Below are 18,466 nucleotides of genomic sequence, written 5' to 3' on the forward strand. Positions count from 1 at the left end.
TACGTGCAACACATGGCTAACATCAGACCTCTACACCAGCTCCTCTACAGCGAATTCAAAAGACCCCACAGTTAACGTCTGCAATGCTAAAAAAGTTTAGCTGAAACCAGACTGCGAAGAAGACCAACATCAACTCAAAAACTGTAAGGAACAAGTGGATGATTCCAAACAATCTCAACTGCAGCTGCTCAGTCTGAAGAAGAACATAGCAGAAAGAAATAAAAGACAACAATGACAGATCTGTCACAAAGTCTTCCATGACAGCCTCCATGTAGCAGGTCCAACTCTTACAAATGTGCATTTCAAATGAGAATTTTTTTCTTTCAGGGATTAGAATTGCCAAAACAACAAATGAGAGAAACAAACAAGAAAACAATTGGGATTCAGTTTATTATGCTAAACCTACACTGCACTTATGAACAGCTAATGCCTGCAAGTCGTTACATGGAACTCCTCCTGATGTACATCAGTGTAAGAGGTGATTTAGAGTGTCTCCTGAACCAACCTGCAGAACAGAAATCTGTCTCCAATCTTCATCAAACGTCAAGATCAATAGCAAAACAGAGAACAGGACTCGTCCCTCTGCTCATAACTTTGTCTTTTTGTGCTTATTGGGTATGAAGTTAAAGAAATAATTTTTCACTTAGGTTTAAAGTGCTTTCATCCATTTATGCGTGCTTTGTATCAGAAGTAGAATCTTACTCTAAGAAATGTTTCTCAGATCTCGAGGGGTTGATGGTAGTTTTACAAGCAAAGAAGAATAGTGTATTTGAGGTCACAGAAGTACAATATTTTCCCTAAAAGGGATTCTTTATCAAAAGAACCTTCAAATCCTCTGCAAAAACCAGGGCTTGGTTTTCCCCAAACAGTGTTGCGAAAAAATTCAGCACCTAAAGATGTTCCCAGTGTAGCGATAACAACCTGAGGCAGAGAAACAAGTGAAAAAGTCAAGGGCATATCACAGTCTTCATGACAAGAATTTTATTTTCTTTTTTTAATTACATTTTGCATTAAATTAAAGAGTTTTTTTCTTTACAACATACATTAAGCTGTGAATCAGATGTTAAGGAAGTGGAGAGAGTAGGGCAAAAAACTTTGTGACGTCACAATATCTTACAAGCTTACAAAGTTCAAAAGTTTGAGAAGAGAGTCGATTTGCATCTAATAGCAGTGTATTATAACAAGGGTGAAAGACAAAAAAGGCACACACCAAAGAACCTCACTGTCCACAGCAGCCTTCACAGTCAAACCTAATCCAGTCTGTAAAATGTTCAAACCCTCCTCAGTTATCAGGACGCATGACGTTGCTGAATCTTAAATGCACCCGCAGCTAAAATAACTCATCTACGCAGGATGTGGACATTTAACCTTCTGACCTCGACAGGTTTTCTTGTTCACATTCTGCACAGAAATGACAGTTCTCCCAGGCGAGAGCAAACGCAACAGAAGAAGAAATGTTTCGTCCAGCAGATCAACATTATTCCAGGTCTGGGCAAGTTGCTGGTTCATGCACTCAATACACTGGAGGGAGTAAACGGGGCCTAAGTTTGTGTCCAGTCACCAGTTTACAACGCAGTGGTTGTAATCTTGGGTCTTGTGCACTTTGAAGATGAAAGCTTTAATTAATTAATGGGATAATAGCTTCAAATGACCCCAGACCATGTTTCTGATGGGAAACCTTCCTCCCGGCTGAACTGAACCCTGCATCTACCGTATGTACAACATGGTAGTCGCGTTACAGATCCTCCACGTTCCTTCTTAATTTAGCTGTGGATTGAGACATAGTTGGCTTTCCTCCATTGAGAAACTGAAAAAAAATTGCTTGATATCAAGAAAACTTTTCACCTATCTACACATACAACACTAAGGGAGTGCTCCACTGATTTAAGTGTTCAGGTGAGGGGGTGGGGTGGTCAATAAGAATCCTCAAGTAAAAAGGAAGTGAAAGCAAAAAAAAAAAAAAAAAAAAAGGTCTGATTAGTCAAACTCTCAGCCGTTCATAAGGCCTTGATAATGAGAGTTAGTGAAAATAAGAGCTAAGCTTCCACAAACTGTTTTCTCTTACATAAAAAAGGGGGTTAGATCATTTTTAATATTGTCGTTTTACAACTTTCTTCACAGGAACCAGCCTGTTTAACTGCCTAACAAATGAATGTTACGATGCACTCAAGAAGCCTAGAGTCGTGCTAGTACACCGGGTGCTCATGTGTATCCATATACTGTACGTTTACTGCAGTGTTGTCGTTGTATTATTATTGCAGTGCACCAGAGAGATACACATACGTTGGCCTTCTCAAGTAACAAATGTTAATTGTTCAGTTTATCAGTCAATTAACCGTCACTCCAAACAAACAAGACAGCAAAAAAAACAAGTAAAAACAAATACCAGGACTTTTAAATCGTAGAAAATAGAAAATCAAAAAACACTCACAACGTCTTCATCGACACTGCCAGCACAACATAAAGGGTTGCTTTAAGCGCATTAATGGCACAATCAGAAATGAACCACAAAGATGAGTGTGTGTGTGTCTGCGTGTGTATATATGTGTGTGTGCGCCAGAGAGAAAAAGAAGAAAAGGAACTGCTCCCTTCCTCTCTTTCCTCCCCGGACTGTAAGTGTGTTATGTCTAGGGACCAGAATTACAACAATAACACCTACATTCTTTAATTGCATTTTTATCAAACCAGGGAAATATCATGACGTAAGAAAAAATAAAAAATACAACAAGGAGACAAAGTTAACAGCTATTAAAAGAAAACATTGTTACTACTTCAGGGTGTAAGGCACAAATTTACATGTGGAAAAAAGAAGCAGGCAATACAGATGTTTTGAAACGCTTTTCTTTTTTCGCCTGCTCATCTGCGCGACGCTGCGAGAAAAAGACGATACGTTCCGAGGTTGGAGGCGCATCGCTCCGTTTGCTTGCAGCCTCACTTGCAGCTTCTTTTTCAATGTGTGTATGCAGATTTCCTGCACTGTTGCCGCAGCTGCTTCTCTTGGATTTGCAACATGCAACAGTGAGCTTTGATGGCACCGGTAAGCCAGCAACCAATCAAGACGAATGTTTCTGACTCACACAAAACCACAGTGCTGATTGGGGTTGAAGGGGAGATGCTCATTGGAGGAGTGAAAGGGTGAGATTCAGGAAGTCTCTTTTTTTAATGATTGGTCTAAAACAATGGAAATTCTGGTCCGTAAAGGTAAAAGTCCTGGTCTGGCACAGTTTAAATAAATATCTCCTCCTCGTCACGCATATCTCAAGCTGCAGGTCCCACTGAGCACACAGTAAGACCGAGTGGACCTTTAGTCATCAAGAAAGTTCTACTGGCTCCAGTTTAATGACTTTAAATATTTTTTTTCTCACACGTGATTAATTAATATTAAAAGATCTCTTCTTTGTCCTCTCTCTCTCCCCAAGTCTAGAAAGTCAGTCCATTTTTTTTCCAAAAGCACTTAATAAAAATAAATACAACAAGCTATTAGTATTAACAGTCATGTGTTAATCAGTAACCAGTACAGTAGAAGATTCTTCTGACCCAGGCTTCTGAGTCAAACCCAGACAGGACTTGATTGCTGTAACACTGAGAGGCTTTTCACAGTTTACGACAAACCCCAGGCAGCTGTCTGTCCTTTCAGTCCAATCTCTCTGAGTGCTTGTTCGCTCAGATTCTCCAGTCCTCAAGGTACTGTACAACGATTATTCTCCAACCCTCCGCGCTGTTTTCTTATGTGCTTTTGCCAGCATGATAAAGTTTTGAGTCCCCGTGACCAAAGACACCACAAACAAGAGAGCCACTGTCTTGAATGCTACAGGGTGTCGATGGATGAAGTAATCAGGACGAGCATCATCTTCTTTTTCAGTAGCACACGTTCCTACGTGTGTGTTTACACCGGAACCGGGAGCCGGCCAGAGCAAGAGCTCAATGACGGCAACAAATGACGACAACCATTGTATATTTACATATTTATATAAAAAGAAAGTGTTTTCTTAAAAAAAACTGTGTTGCATTTTCCACTGTAATGTACACCAAAAACAAACAAAAACACTAAAAGGAGATGCAAGTTGTACAGTAATCCCTGTTTTTTTTTCTCTCTTTCAGAAAACACCTTTCACTACTGTCTTTTCACATTGGACTGACAGGCAAGTAAACTGACTATGTGCCGGAGTCACTGGACTTGACTTTTGTCGAGAGTGAGACTACGGAGGGTTTAGGTGGGACATCAGGCCTGAGATGCTTGATGCCCGTTCGAGGCAGTGAACCGTAGGAACTCATTCCAGGCTGCCGGGACAGAGATATGCCCTGTGCTGTCATTTGTATGGAGTCCACCCGCTGAGGTGCAGGCGGTGGAGTCTCCACACGGTTGAAGCTGTGATGTCTCGCCAAATGGGAGGAGTTAGATGAGTTGGTGTTGTGCTTCTTTAGGACGGATGATCCAGAAGCAGCAGACGCCGATCCTTTCCGGAGCCCGTAGACCGACGAGTGGACCTCCAGGCGTTTGCCCATCTGTGGGACAGCAGGAGGGATTGTAAGTGAGGCCTCTCGCTGGGGCACGCGGGGTGGCAGCACCCCATCTGGATCCACCATGTTGAGGTTGTGACATGGGCTCTTCACTGTCTTGTACTCCAGGGTGGCCCCCTGGTCGTCCATGACACCGTGGCCCAGGTCGCTGTGATGTGGCTGCTCCACGTACTCATGCTGGTAGGACTGCTGGTGCTGCTGCAGGTGAGGCTGGAGCTGGTGCTGATGCTGCGGCAGAGGTAGGACTACCACGCTTGGGATGTGCCCCGGTGAGGCCCTCAGGGGCAGGTCTGTAGAGATGACAGGGGAGCCCATAGGTGGCATGTCCTTGGTGCAAGCGTTGATGAGGTTCTGGTTTCTCTCCCACTCACGGCTGCCCCGGCTGGGCTTACGACGAGGCTGCATGGGAGTGGATTCAGGCGTTGGCAGAGCAGCAAGGTCCAGGTGATGCTGGTCTGCTTTTATCAGCATCTTCCCATTTGGTGTCAGTCTCCCGTTGTGCATCAAAGGGGTGAGGATGGCCTCGGGGCGACCGTCTTTGGCCTGCGTCTCAAACAGGCCGGTGAGCTTGGTCACACTGTTCATGGATCCCCGTCGGGAGTGTAGGTGGTGGCCGTCCTTTTCCTTGCGGCCTGTCAGGTCGATGTCTCGCCGCCGGTGATCACAGACACAGTAGACGATGATGCCAGAGAAGATGGCACCCATCGCAAACGCGAGGATGACGGCGATGGCCAACAGGGTCACAGGAACGAGCTGGTCCCGACCCTTCTGGTAGCTCTCACGGATCACACCTGCAGAAGGGCAGAGATGAAATTCAGACCAGCAGAATAAAAGAAAGAGAGCTTCCACTGCTGCTAGAGGCTGTTTTGTAGGGACTCGCTTCTAAGAATAAAGAGCTGTTGGGAAAGATGTTTATTATTAGACTACCCCCCAAAAAAACAGAAAACAATACTCAATTACAATAATTAAAAGATATTTTCTGGGTAAAAAGATTAGAGGTTTAAATAATTCCATGAAAAACATGCAAATGAGCAAGGATTTATCCCATCACAAGGAACATCTATTCAAAACAGGCACAAATGGTAGCTTGAAGTAGCAACATTCAATATTTCCCGAAAATCCAATCTTAGACTGAATATGCGTTTTGGAGGGGTGATTATGATTCACATTTTAAATCCCAGATAAAACCTTCTGCTGAAATGAAAAAAGATATGAGCGCAGATAAAGGAGCCTGAAATACCCGAACCCTTTCTTCTCATAGATGCAAATGGGAGACTTTTCATAAAGCTTGGATCCAATCTCATGAATCACAGAGAATACATTAAAAAGCCCCTGATTAGGCGCTAAATCCAATGAGCTGTGTCATCAGTGTCTTATGAAAGCGCCACTTTCAAAGACGCGCTGCGATACGGCAAAATAAAAGATAATTCAATAAAGGCAGCTATGAAGTATTTCAGCGCGGCGAGAGTGGGAGCAGCAGGTTGTGTGTAGTAAAAACAGGGTCAACAATAATCTGCTCACACGGATGCATGAGCTGTGGACACTTGCACCTCCCACACACACACACACACACACACAAACACACGATAACCCGCAGCCTGTTGATGAATGTAGACATCTAATGCAGCGCGTTGTTCGCTGGGTGGACTGGGTTAAGCACACCGGTCCACAGCAGAGAGATTTATAATGCGTTCACACATGACCTGTGGCCAACACAGATCAGTTACCACAGACAGAGGATTAGGCAGGTGGGCTCCATCACTTAAAAAGCTCCCGCAGCGCAACCACTCGTCTTGATAGCGTGACTCAGTTACACGTGTCCACTGTGCTCATCGTCTTTCTAGCACGTTATGCATTACTCCCCGCACAATGTACAAGCTTTATGAAATACCACGTGTACGCCGTTTGCTTCCCAGTGACGTCCAAAAAAAACCCTGCAAAGCTGTTAAATGCCAAAAAAAGATGGTATCTGGATGATAAATGTAAGTAAATTAAGCTTATATCTGTATGTATGAATGGAATTCTCATAATTCATTATGCCAGAGAGTGTTTCCCATACAGAGGAGGCATGTTTACTCTGAATCTCTGCTCTAAAATAAGCACTAGGTGGGTGACAGGATTTGAACGGCATTCAAAAAGATCATTTTCATTTACTAGAAATCTGCTTGAGGTGGTAGGAATGGCTGAAAATGGCTATGACTGTGCTTTTTTTTGTTTCATTTCTAAAGTTCTGCTTATACTGAGTTGCATCTCTTCTGGCTCTAACATACTTTAAGTTCCTTCCTCAAAATGCACACTATATCATCCTCACATCTAAATTATCAGAGCTTGCGTTGCTACCATGAATTTCTAGCACGACGCAGCGATCAAAACAGCTGTCAACAAGTCGATCGATACATATTTGCCTTTTCACTCTCACAAATCACGCTCCTCTTCTTTCTCGCATGGCATCTGTGTTTCAATTTGCTCTGTAATTTTTCAAAAGAAGATGCCACAAAACAACGCATTAGTTGCAATAATTCTCTAAAATCCTGAAGGGGCTGCGTAATCATGTTTGGCTTTTCAGCTCGGCTGTGTCGCTGAGAAAGCACTCGGAGAATATCTTCTTTCTGCGTCTCCTCACTAAGACATAACACAGACACAGAGACAGCATGGTAATCTGTTCTCATGGAACTGAAATCCAGACTCTCTCAAACTAACATCCATAATCCTCACTCGCTGCAGTCATACTTCATTAGTCCAACAACATGACTTAAAACCCATTTTTCTAGCTGGAATAAAGCACTCCGCAATGACTCAGTCTCTGTGTGGACTTTAAAGCTCAACCAGGATTTTAAAAAAAAAAAAGAAAGAGTAGTTACATTTGCTCTGATCATTCCTCATTTATTGTAAAAACAAAACTTCACTTTTGTCTTTAATAGAATCCTGACAACATGCAGCTGAGCCATGCCTCATTTCCTGTTAAACAAAAGCTCTAAAAACTTCTTTTCGGGCCCAAAATGGTTTCTTATCAAGGACGAACTCGGCCGTGTGGATAGTGTGTGAAGTGATGAGTGTTATCTGCAGCCAAGCATTAAGGCTTGACAAGTGTTATGCTGTGGACTCGTGTGACCAAAAGGCCGAACCGTCTGACGAAACATCTGCTTCTCATCTCACACAGTAACAACTGAGAGAGACACTCACTGCCATCTTTCACTTTGGTGACTTTCCTGTGTCCTTTTGTTTTTTCTATTTTTTGCCACTTCTCTCCTTTACTGAAGCAATGAATCACTTTTCTGACGTTCTTCTCGTTTCAGAGTGTTGTCTTTCACACCGCTCAGCTTCCATATGGTAAGTGTTCTATTCAGTGGAAACTGGGAAGGCTGTAATTACAACCTTGTGGTCTTTGGGAGTTATCATCCTTTGGCAGAAACGACAGTGGTGACGGGTGCCGTCCTGCGAACAAAGACGGGATGGAAGAGGACTTCAGCCTCAGTTGAGGTGAGAAGGCCTGGAAATCTCCAAAGGCCATTTGTGCAAAGAGAATGAAAGTGCAAGCATAAACAAATACTTTGGAAATTTTTTCTTTTTCCATAATCCTTGTTAAATATAAATACATTCATTCATCTCTGTCTATGGAGCTTACATGCCGAGAGAGCCAGTCAAAACTGTTATGAATTTTCATGACAGTGAATTTATAGCTACTAAAGGTTAACTTTCTTCGACCGGGCATTCGGGTCTCACATTGAATAACAAAGCCGGAGGGCAGCAAAGCCAAGCGGCTGTCCATTCCTGTGAACTGTAGAGCTGGATCTTTGTCTTCTATTCTTGGTGAGGGAGCCAAGGTTAAAGTCTTAGTTAACCTGCACCGTATGGCTCTTCCTGATTTAAAAAATAAAATGCTTTCATTCCTTTTCCTCCTCTTCCAACCATCGCTCACTCCTCCTCTCCCACATGCACCTCCAGAAGATACTGATAGCCCAAGGCCTTGGGTAAAACACAAAAGAAAGAACGAGCAAACTTTGAAGACTTCCATCTTTCATGCGAGGAATTGTTTCTCATCCTGACATCAAAGAGAATGAAGGTTGCCACAGAGGACGAGGGAGCAGTCTCAGGCGAATCACAGGACTTGGGGGTTTTGAACGAAGGTGGCTGCGCCGCTCATTTCTCGATGCCATTTGTGATCTTCAGAAAACTTTTCAAAACTTGCGCAACGTGACCTTGAAAAGTATCAAAGTGCTGCTAAAACCCACAGATTTTCTGCTTTAGTTCTCATCTTGTCGAGGTTCTGACTATACAGTGACTTGTAATCTTCTGGTTTCGACTCCAGCCTCGCCCCCAGAACGCTATGCGAGGAGGCATCCTGCAGTTCGACACTTCTCTCGGCGGCTGAATTGATTTGAATTTCACACCGCCTCGGGCCTCAACATTCAGATATTAAACACATATCTCAGATACTCAGATATTTCTTGCTGTCAAAACAGGCTGGATCGGCAACACTTACTTGTAAATCAGAAACATTGTAATCTGCTGTGACTGGAACTTGTGAATGCTCTCTATCTGTCTGACACACGTAGACGCTCTTTTAATCTCTTCAGAGGCAGCAGCTGACTTAAGCCCACAGAGCTCGTCTTTGTGCTGGTGTTGGGGGAACTTCAAAGGCAGTTAAACATCACAGGGGTTACGGAGAGGGCCCTAACCTCCGACTACAGGCCGTTACACAAAGACATTGTCTGCAAAATGATAAAAATCTTAATCAGACTCAACTGCACTCACTGATGTGTCACTTGTTGAAAGACTGAAGAGGACTTTTGACAGCCAAAGAATGGAGCAGAAGAAAAGATGTTCAGCGTCTTACGTTGCTGCAGCGAAAGCTTCAGAAACTCATTTTTTTGTTAACTTGTTGTCATCTTTCAAAAAGGACATTGCTGTTTAGATGGTGACAACAATTCATTAAATTCTATTTAATCCCCGGTTAGGATATTATCCCATTAAGTCCTGTGTATGTTTGCATTCAAGAGGCACTTGCATTAATGGTGTTATTCAATATTAAAGCATTCATCAGACAATCCTGACTCGCTGCACTGCATACTGATGAGCAGGTTAAGATATAATTAAACCCCTAATTATATCATTCTGCATCTCAGGTATTAACACTGATGTACTAACCTATCCAACTCCCTGCATACAAAGTGTAGTACTTAATAGTCACAGGAAATCATCCAAAATTAAACATCCTTGGGAACATTTCTCATCAGCTGTTGGATGCCTTGAACTGACACTTGCTACTGTTTGTGTAACTGGGTGATGGATTTGTTAAAGTACGCGGCCCAGCATGAATAAGACAGCTAATGCAATTAATTCAATTCTCTCTGAATTCCAGTCATATGTTGACACAGTGAAGACAAAAGCTCCCCGACAGCAGAGTTTTACTTGAAAAGAACCGATGACATTTTATAAAAACATGGCTTTTTCCGTGGTGAAAAACTGGTAGTTTGAAATCCCATGTGGCTTTTTGTCTATAAAATCTTGAACTCCTGTTAATTAGTATTCCGTCTTGATGAGTCACTGTTATACAGATGGTGGCCCCGGTCGAGTGGATTTTGTTATGCTATGATTTGCTGAAAATGTGTGGCAAGCTTCTCTGAATGACTAAAGTGCTATGTGTGAACTGACATGCATTGTAGTTCATCCACTTAGAGATGCAGGCATCAGTAATGGTTGAGAAATGTTGGAGTACACAACACATAGTACCACCCGAGAACAAAGACTCAGCTTGTCGCGACTTGATGAGTCGCTCACTCATGGACATCGCGAACGTGACAGTTTAAATTCAGTTCAAAGTGGAACAATGACAGCTGAATGTGGGTTAGACAAGCTTCAAACGCACAAAAGGATGAGCTGCCGTGATATGAGATTCAGTCTCACATGGCCGAAAAGACAAAACGAAGCCTTTGTATGAACCGGCGATGGTGAGGGGTCTGACTGAGCGGCGTATCCAAAACATAAAAATGGAAAAGTAAGCTACAAATGTGTGGCGAAAACAAAGGCGATTTGAGAGAACAATAAGCTAATCAGTGGAGGAAATGATGGCTTATGGCTTGACGTCAGTCGGGGAAGTGCGTATGCTGGGAAAACGTCCAGTCCACTGTTTCTATTATGATTCACAATGAGCTGCGAATAATTCAACTGCTTCACAAAGGCCTATCACAATCTCTGGCTGGTAAGAAACACTCAAACAGACTCCTCTGCTTAATATAATCGTGAAGGTGTTAGAATGACAGGAATATTGCTTGTAGGATCATTTAATTTAACAAAATAGTTTCTTTCTCTGCTTGACTGCATTCGTCCTGTCTTAAAGGGGTCACTTCTGCAACTTTTAACTGAAATCCTATCATCCTCTTTTTATAGGATTAACCTAAATCCTATCACTCAACTGCAAGGACATATGGAGCCAACATTAAATTTCCCTATGTGCTCGTTCAAAACTGCACCATCCAAAGGCATTGTCTGACAGTGAGCAGAGTTCATGGTAAACTAAGCTTAAGCCTCTATTAACTCGAATCTTGTCGGCTCACCTCCAAAGTAGGGTAATTTGAAACAAGAGTCATCCCCATAATAATCAGGCAACCAAGAAATCCTTCTTTATCTTACTTTGCTCACTGGTGGTGGAAGAAATGTAGCTGAAAGATTGTGTGTAATAGTTATGCACACAGTGGAGCCACCATTCACAAAAATGGTGACTACACTGTTCCGTTACATTTGCAGAACTAATGTGCATAAAACTCAGTGTTTAAAGTCACCTTCTGAGCCAAACAAGTGGACATTTTCGATTTTCGTGTGTCTTTTTTTAACAGTACAGTCAAAATTATAGATGCAAACCACAGTTTAAGATCTTTTGGAGGCATGTGGCTGGACAGAATCAAGACAATGGAGCATTCAGTTCATGACAACACACTGCAAGACACTGTTTAAACCTGAATAAACAACATAACATGTTATTTTCTCTGCTGTTACTGGGCAGATTTGATAGTTTCTTCCATAACTACAGGTAACACTTATGATTGACATGGCATCCCCAATAATGATGGTGAAAAGTTCCTTCAACTGCTTCCCAGAAAGTGAGATGAAGCGAAATTCTCAGGCTATCAAGACTTTTTCTGGCATGAAAAAAAAAAAAAGTCGTGCTGCATCCCTGTCTGAGCCGGGTCATACTTTGCCTCTATCATAGCAGCTTCACCTTGGCACAGAGGTGTCAGAGAGCTGCCTGTAGCAGAAAATAACCCTTGCAGAGCAGCTGTCAATTGACAGTTGGCATTACTGCGAAATCCTGACACAGAAGGAAATCATATCTTTAAATAAATTACAGTAGCTCTTGTGTAACGAAGGAGAAATTTCATCAAACTGTTGTGGAAATGTAAAAATATATATATATATCGTGGATCTTCTCTTCACATCCGCAGATCAGGTTTGTAATTATCAAGATGAAAACGCAGCGTCATCTTCTTCTTTTTCTTCTTCCTTAGTGGCAGTGAAGTGACACTTGTGAATACTGCTTTTAATGAATTACAACCTTGTGGTACGACACGAGGGAACCGAAACATCTCATCACATAACCATGTCTCCTGGTAATTGTGTTTATATATTATTTTCCCCAATTACAATGCGGTAAGAAATGCAACTGCTGTCTGAAGTATATGTATAAACAACATTTTTTCTACTTTTGCTTTCTACTCAGCTAGTCTATTAGGCACATCAAGCTAAAACTGATGCCGTCTGATCGAGCAGTCCTGCAAAAAAAATAAAAAAATCTTATTTTGTAAAGGGTATGACTAGTTTTTTTGTAACTATTTCAGAGAGGTGATGATGATCATTTTATAGGCAGCAGTCTGTGGTGCTGTGGAATCCCATCACATTATACAGAGAGGCATTTCTGTCATCTAGTCACCCATCATTGATATGAAAGTCAGCATAATGTTTGTTGATGGTTAATAAAGTAAATACATCCTATCTCAGCATACTTAAAGCCACCGTTGCCTTTTCATGGACCATTATTAGCTGCCTTAACAGAATCCTAACCCTTAACACAAAACCTAAATGACGCTTTTGTTGCTATGAGGGGATATTGTTGGAGAACAAATACCTTTTCATGGAATGTTTTCCTGATTAATTCATTTCACAATTTGCCAGTTAATTACCAGCCTCATTACGATGATAAATGCAATCTGGGTGGCATTACATCTTCTTCAAAATAGACTTGCTCGGGGAAGTTAGCGGTATATAAATACGGTTTCCAGGACACAGGGTAGCACCGGATGTAATTTTTCGATTTTGACATACCACTGCTTCACCCAAGATTAGTTGGGCAATCATAAAATATAGAACATAAACTCTTCGGGGTTGAAACTGTGGCTCACGAATGACTGAATGGGATAGAGAGAAACACCGCTGTTCTCTGTGTTTAGCTACATTATCCTCTGACACTCCTTTCTGCTGCTGTGTTTGTTCAAATCTCTCCACTGGTTTGTCTACCTGCTATCTCCTTACCTCATTTCACAACCTTCACTACTACATTATTGTCCCGCTCTGTTTAATAAATCTTTGTCATGCATCTCTCTATTCCCTCATTTCCCACATCTCTCTCTCCCCTCACTGTTGTCTCTCTCCGTCCCCCTTCCTTCCACCTCTCTCCCCTCTGCTTCTTCCCCTGGATAGCTGCTGTAATGAACCCATAAATTGGAGCAACACGGCGGTGGCTACAGGTCGGGGTTGAGGGGGGAAGGGTGGCTGTAAAGGGGGGAGAAGGAGGTGAGGGGGAGGAGGTAGAGGCTGACAGAGAAGGGGGGGGGGGGGGGTACAGGTAGAGTAGAGAAGAGAAAGGAGGGCGCAGGGGCAGGGAGTCATTCCTGCAGACAGGAGGAAGAGATATGACTCCAGTTGGAGAAGAGACAGACTACGAGAGGAGGAGGGGGACTGAATAGGAGGACGAGGTGCAGAGATGGAGGAGGGGAGGTAGTGGGAGGAGGCTCCATGGATTGGTTCAGGAATTAATTTGCACTAGGTAAGGTATAGCCTTGGAACATGCCATCCCAGTCAGATGAGAGGTCCTGTGGAAGGGAGACTGATCACAATGGCAGCAGATGGTGGAATGTGGCGGGGCTGGTGGGTGGGTAGGGTTACTTTTTTTTTTTTTTTTTGGGGGGGGGGGGGGGGGGGGGCGGGAGGGCGACAGGAGCAAAAAGGAGGGGGAGAGGTGCATGGATGGAGAAAATGTAACAGACACACACAGAAAGACAGACAAGGCTCAAATGCACTGTGAAACCCAAGCGGCCACCTGGCTACACTGAAGCGCCTGACAATGATGCTGCCGGGTGCTAAATATCATCAGTGTGTGAATCCTCATCGCTTTGCAGCATTTCTAATTACTCTGGTGGTGTTGAGCTAATACATATTGGCAGCACTGTAATATTCATTAGCAGATAAGATTCCACAATGTCTCAACTGCGAATGAAAAAGTTTGGGAGTAAATTGTAATGTCTTTTAAATCGTGAACAAGCTTGCAAATGACTTTGGATATGAGCTAATACATCGTCACTGAAGCATAGACTTGAGATTGATGGTATGGTTAAATGTTTATCCCGTATTCCTTCTGCAAAATGGGCCGCGTGTATTTATCTCTGGGCCATTGAAATGCAGATAAAATTAATTATTTGCTTGATTTCTGACTCCATAATCATTTCTCTTATGTTTTTTAAATCTCATTTTCACTCTCACAAGTGCAGTTTGCTAAGTTTTCACAGTACAGTTGACACCTGAAGCCAATAATACTGAGGGCGACAGGAAGGAAGTGGAGGCAGGATGGGTGGAGCGGGAAATGAGTACTGTTGACTGTGGTGCTCAATTTGACATGCTGAAAAGCATTAAGCTGTATGGAGGCAAAACTGTGCTTAATACCATCAAAGCAATCAACACAGGAAAAAGGCAAATATATAAATAGCCAAAAAAAAAGCAAAAAAAGAAAACAGTCTCAGACCAAGCCATGCAAAATATCAAGAACTGCTCACAAGAGACCACAGAAAATCAAGAAAAACAAAGAATATCTCATCAGAGCTGAAATTCTGAGAAAAGGGGAAATAAAAAGACTGTAGAGCTGGATAAACAGTGAAACAAGCTGCAAAAAGTGTCTCATAAAAATCATAACATAATAATAATAACAAATGATCATACAGAAAAAAACAGCAGGAAGCATTGTTTTGAAATGTGAGGCCCTGTTGCAGTCACCTGAGCAATGAACACCCACATTTCCCAGAGAGTAAGAGGAATATTTCTGGAAATTTTATTACTGTAAGACATCTTTGAGTTATTGCTGCTTTGTTTGATTCCCAGCATTCCTCACCATTTCTTTGCGAGGCTCCAGTAATGTTACACCTGCTCAGGTGAAGCAACAAGGGGAGCGACAGCATGTTGTGATGCTGGCTGTAGGCATGCTGTCTGAAGTCTCTGCCACCATTGTGCTTGGATCTACCTACTGGTGCCTCACTGCTTCCAGCTGACATGCTGCAGTCACTGCTGTGCCTCTGTTTATACCCACTGACAGGAGATACTCAAACGTGTATCGTGGAAAGACTGAACAGACTTTATTTCAGCGTTTGAAATGAGAGATGATTTTTAGCTAGCCCTGTTTTTGTGGCTCTTATGTGGAAAAAACTTTACATTTGAGTCACATCTCAAAGTCTTTTTGAGCTCTTTTGAACTTTTTGAATGTATTTATGCAGCGCAGGTAAAAATCGACCCATCAATCTTACGTGTCAACATTTCAGTCTTCAAAAACTCTTGAATGGAAAAGTATTGTGTATGTTCTTTGTTAGGCTGAAACTGTATTTACTCCCCAGGCAGCTGAAAATGGCATACGTTCATTCTTTTTGCTTTTGTTCTTTTGCAAAACACACACTTCAATGAAAAAATCTTTCAGTCTTAGCTATTAGCTGCTGCTTTTTCCCCTCTCTCTGTCATTTCATATAGTACATCTATATGAAATGTCTAGTAGGCAGCACTTAGGATGAATCTCCATCATTTAAATCAATATCTCCTCAAGGCCACGGCGGTGCTGCTTCTAATAGCATGAAAAATACAATGTAGCTCGGACATGTTGCATGTGGTTTTAATGGGATGTGCTAAAGGCCTGCGTGTTTTATTACGGGACAAAACATGGATCTGCAGAACCGCAGTGACCTTTTTTTTCCCTCCAATGAGTATTGCCCCTCTTGTCTCCTCCCCCCATTTTTTCCTTTTCTCTCTCTGTCTCATTTATCCAGTGTGCTGTCCTTGAGGCGGTACAGCATTAGGCAGGTTGTTAACACAGGAGAAAAGGGCGTTCAATGTCATGTCACTGTGTTGCAAGCATGACAGAGACTCAGTTCAGGGGACTGGCCCATCTTCTCCAGGAAATAAATACATTGCCGTCTTCCTTTTCAGAGTGTAATGGTCCGGATATTACATCTCCTGTGGGACATTATCGTCCACGGTTAATAAATCCATCCTAAAGAGTCTCTGTGTGAGTATTTGTGTGTGCGTATATGCTTTTCAATGAGTGTGCGTGTGCCTGCATATGTATGTGTCTTGTAGGTGTGTTTGCGTCTGTTCCTGTGGGGGTTTACGTGCACAGCGTGAGGCAATTTGTGCCCTGGAGAGAAAGTGATCCACTCCCTCTACACCTCGTCAGCTGGAAGCAGCCAGGCAGCCGTAAATCTCAATTACGCAAAAAAAAAAAAAAAAAAACCCTCCTGTCCCCGTTCATCCATCCCCCTCCTCACCCTCCCTTTCCACAGGTGACAATGGACCAAATTGACTGCTCACTGTTGCGTTCCAAGGCTTACCATTGGCTTCGGGCTGAGTCTGAGAGGGCACGGCCACGTAGGGGTCCTCCCCTTTGTCTGAACTCATGGGGGGGTCCTTCCGCCCCAGGGCCCCTCCGCGGCCTCGGGGAGGGCCGAGGTGGGAAGTGAGAGGGTGTGGTGATGGTGGTGGTGATGGTGGCCTGCCGGACACAACACAGGTTAACTGACGCTCGAGGCAGTCAGGGACAGGCTTCAGTGCACGCAAGCACAGGCCAGCAGGGCTGCACACTCACACCAACACAACTATTCCTCCGGTGAAGCGCACGCACAAACACGGAAACACACACAAGGACAGCTGCTGGGCTGTGTGAGGCAACGAAACTGTTTCTCCCTGTGACCCTGGGCAACTCATTAGCAAATGTGTATGTGTTTCTCAGGATAGACACGAGTTTCGCTTTTTTTTCCCCTTTTCTGTCGTTCTCTGCGCCTCTCTGTCGTTCTCAGTCTCTCCCCTCCTGTTCTGACTGACATGTCAAAGCTCCGTTGGGCCTGTCAGAGCTGAGCAGAGTACAATTGTATTCCTCCACAGTCACCATAGGGTGCCTACCTTTGATATGAAGGACAAGAGACAAACTTTCTTTTCATCGCTCCTGTTGAGAAGTCTGCCTGTAACTTTTCCTCAGCTGCAAAGCACTTCTGTTCGAGTTCCTCCTGCTGCCTTTCTCCATTTTTTTTTAAATCAAACTTTTCAATCAGTTTTGCGCAAATTCATTTTCACGCGTGCCTCGAGCTTTAATCATAAAGTGTCTCTCTGAGCTGAAACAAAGGATCCTTTTCTAAGCTGCAATTTCTCATTTGACTCAACAGTTTTTGCTTTGGACTGTTTGTTTCACAAAAATGTGCAACTCTTTTCTGATGCAACTAGTAAATCAGTTAATTGAAAAAAATAATTGGTGGATTAATTGACACTGACACTGAACCACACACGCACTAGAAGTCTCTCTGTAGAAATGGATTCACTCAAAGTGCAAATGCAACAAAGCAATCTTTCCTTTCCGGATGATGGATAGTATACATCTCCACCCGGTCTATATCTGCATGTCGCCCAAACAATCTGTGTTTTCCTGCATCCCCCTATCTCAGTTTTCTCACTTTCTTTCATAAGCAGAATTTGTGCATAAGCTTGTCTGACTGTTTATTCTGAGCCATGCTAAATCACATTACCATCCCACATGCTTACAGTTAAGCCACCCTACACAATTTTTGCACAAGCTATATACTGTGTGAAGTATAATGTATTTAAGCCACGTGTTTTTGAAAAAAAAAAAAAAACTTCCTTAGATGAAGAGTGACAACGCTTTTATCAGCAGACCTCTTGCGGAGCTCAACCCCCAGTTACCGTTCTGATATGCTCTCTCCACGGAGGAGGTGACAGCCATGTGTGTGTGCGCGTGAGCTCCTTTTTCAATATGTGTTTATGCTCATGTTTGAAGATGGGGAGGAATTTCTGAGAGTGAACGCTGATGCTGCTGGTAGACTACGCACAACAGACACCCACACACAACACCACCCAGTGCCTCCTCCTCCTCTGTGTGGCGTGGCAATCATTAAAATGATTTATTTAACTATTGGCCCAAGGCTGAGAGATTAGTGTGACAGGCCTATTTATAATTCATTCCCCCACCGCCAGGGGAAGTGCAATTCAGGCAGATGACACACATAGAGAGAGCTCGGAGCCTCGCAGCTCCTCCACGGATCAGGAGGGGAAAAAAAAAAGCCCTAAACTGCCGACGGATGCACATCCCTCTCTTTCTACAGATTAAAGAGAGGCGAGGATGTCTAGTCTGGAGTAGGAGAGAGGAGAATAGAGAAGGGGGCATTTATTTATCTTCAAATCCATATCAGCCCCCGACAGATAGATGGAGGTGCCGGGGCAGTGGCTGAGACTTTGTTTGGGGCGGTTGTAAACTGGGTGTTGCCCGTGCGTGTTTGTGTGTGTGTGCCTGAAAACACACAGCCGAGCATGTGGAGCGCACTCAGCACTATGGGGGCGCACAGCAACACAGATGCTTTCTCCATGACCCTGGATCTCCAAAAGGAGGGAGAATCACAGTGGGGTACAGCCACAG

The 18,466-nt window shown here is 43.2% G+C and overlaps 1 protein-coding gene across 1 annotated transcript in view; it reads right to left on the reverse strand.

Moving 5' to 3' along the window:
• Positions 1–966: 966 nt before the first annotated feature.
• The window catches only part of sema6a (sema domain, transmembrane domain (TM), and cytoplasmic domain, (semaphorin) 6A), a 105,296-nt gene continuing 87,796 nt past the window's right edge, over positions 967–18,466 (reverse strand). The window contains 3 exon segments of the mRNA XM_051950477.1: positions 967–5,312; positions 16,377–16,457; positions 16,460–16,537. Of these exon segments, the coding sequence (XP_051806437.1) occupies positions 4,156–5,312; positions 16,377–16,457; positions 16,460–16,537 (1,316 nt within the window). The 3' untranslated portion in view covers positions 967–4,155.

The sequence above is a fragment of the Acanthochromis polyacanthus genome, chromosome 7, assembly GCF_021347895.1.
Source record: "Acanthochromis polyacanthus isolate Apoly-LR-REF ecotype Palm Island chromosome 7, KAUST_Apoly_ChrSc, whole genome shotgun sequence".
Lineage (NCBI taxonomy): Eukaryota > Metazoa > Chordata > Actinopteri > Pomacentridae > Acanthochromis > Acanthochromis polyacanthus.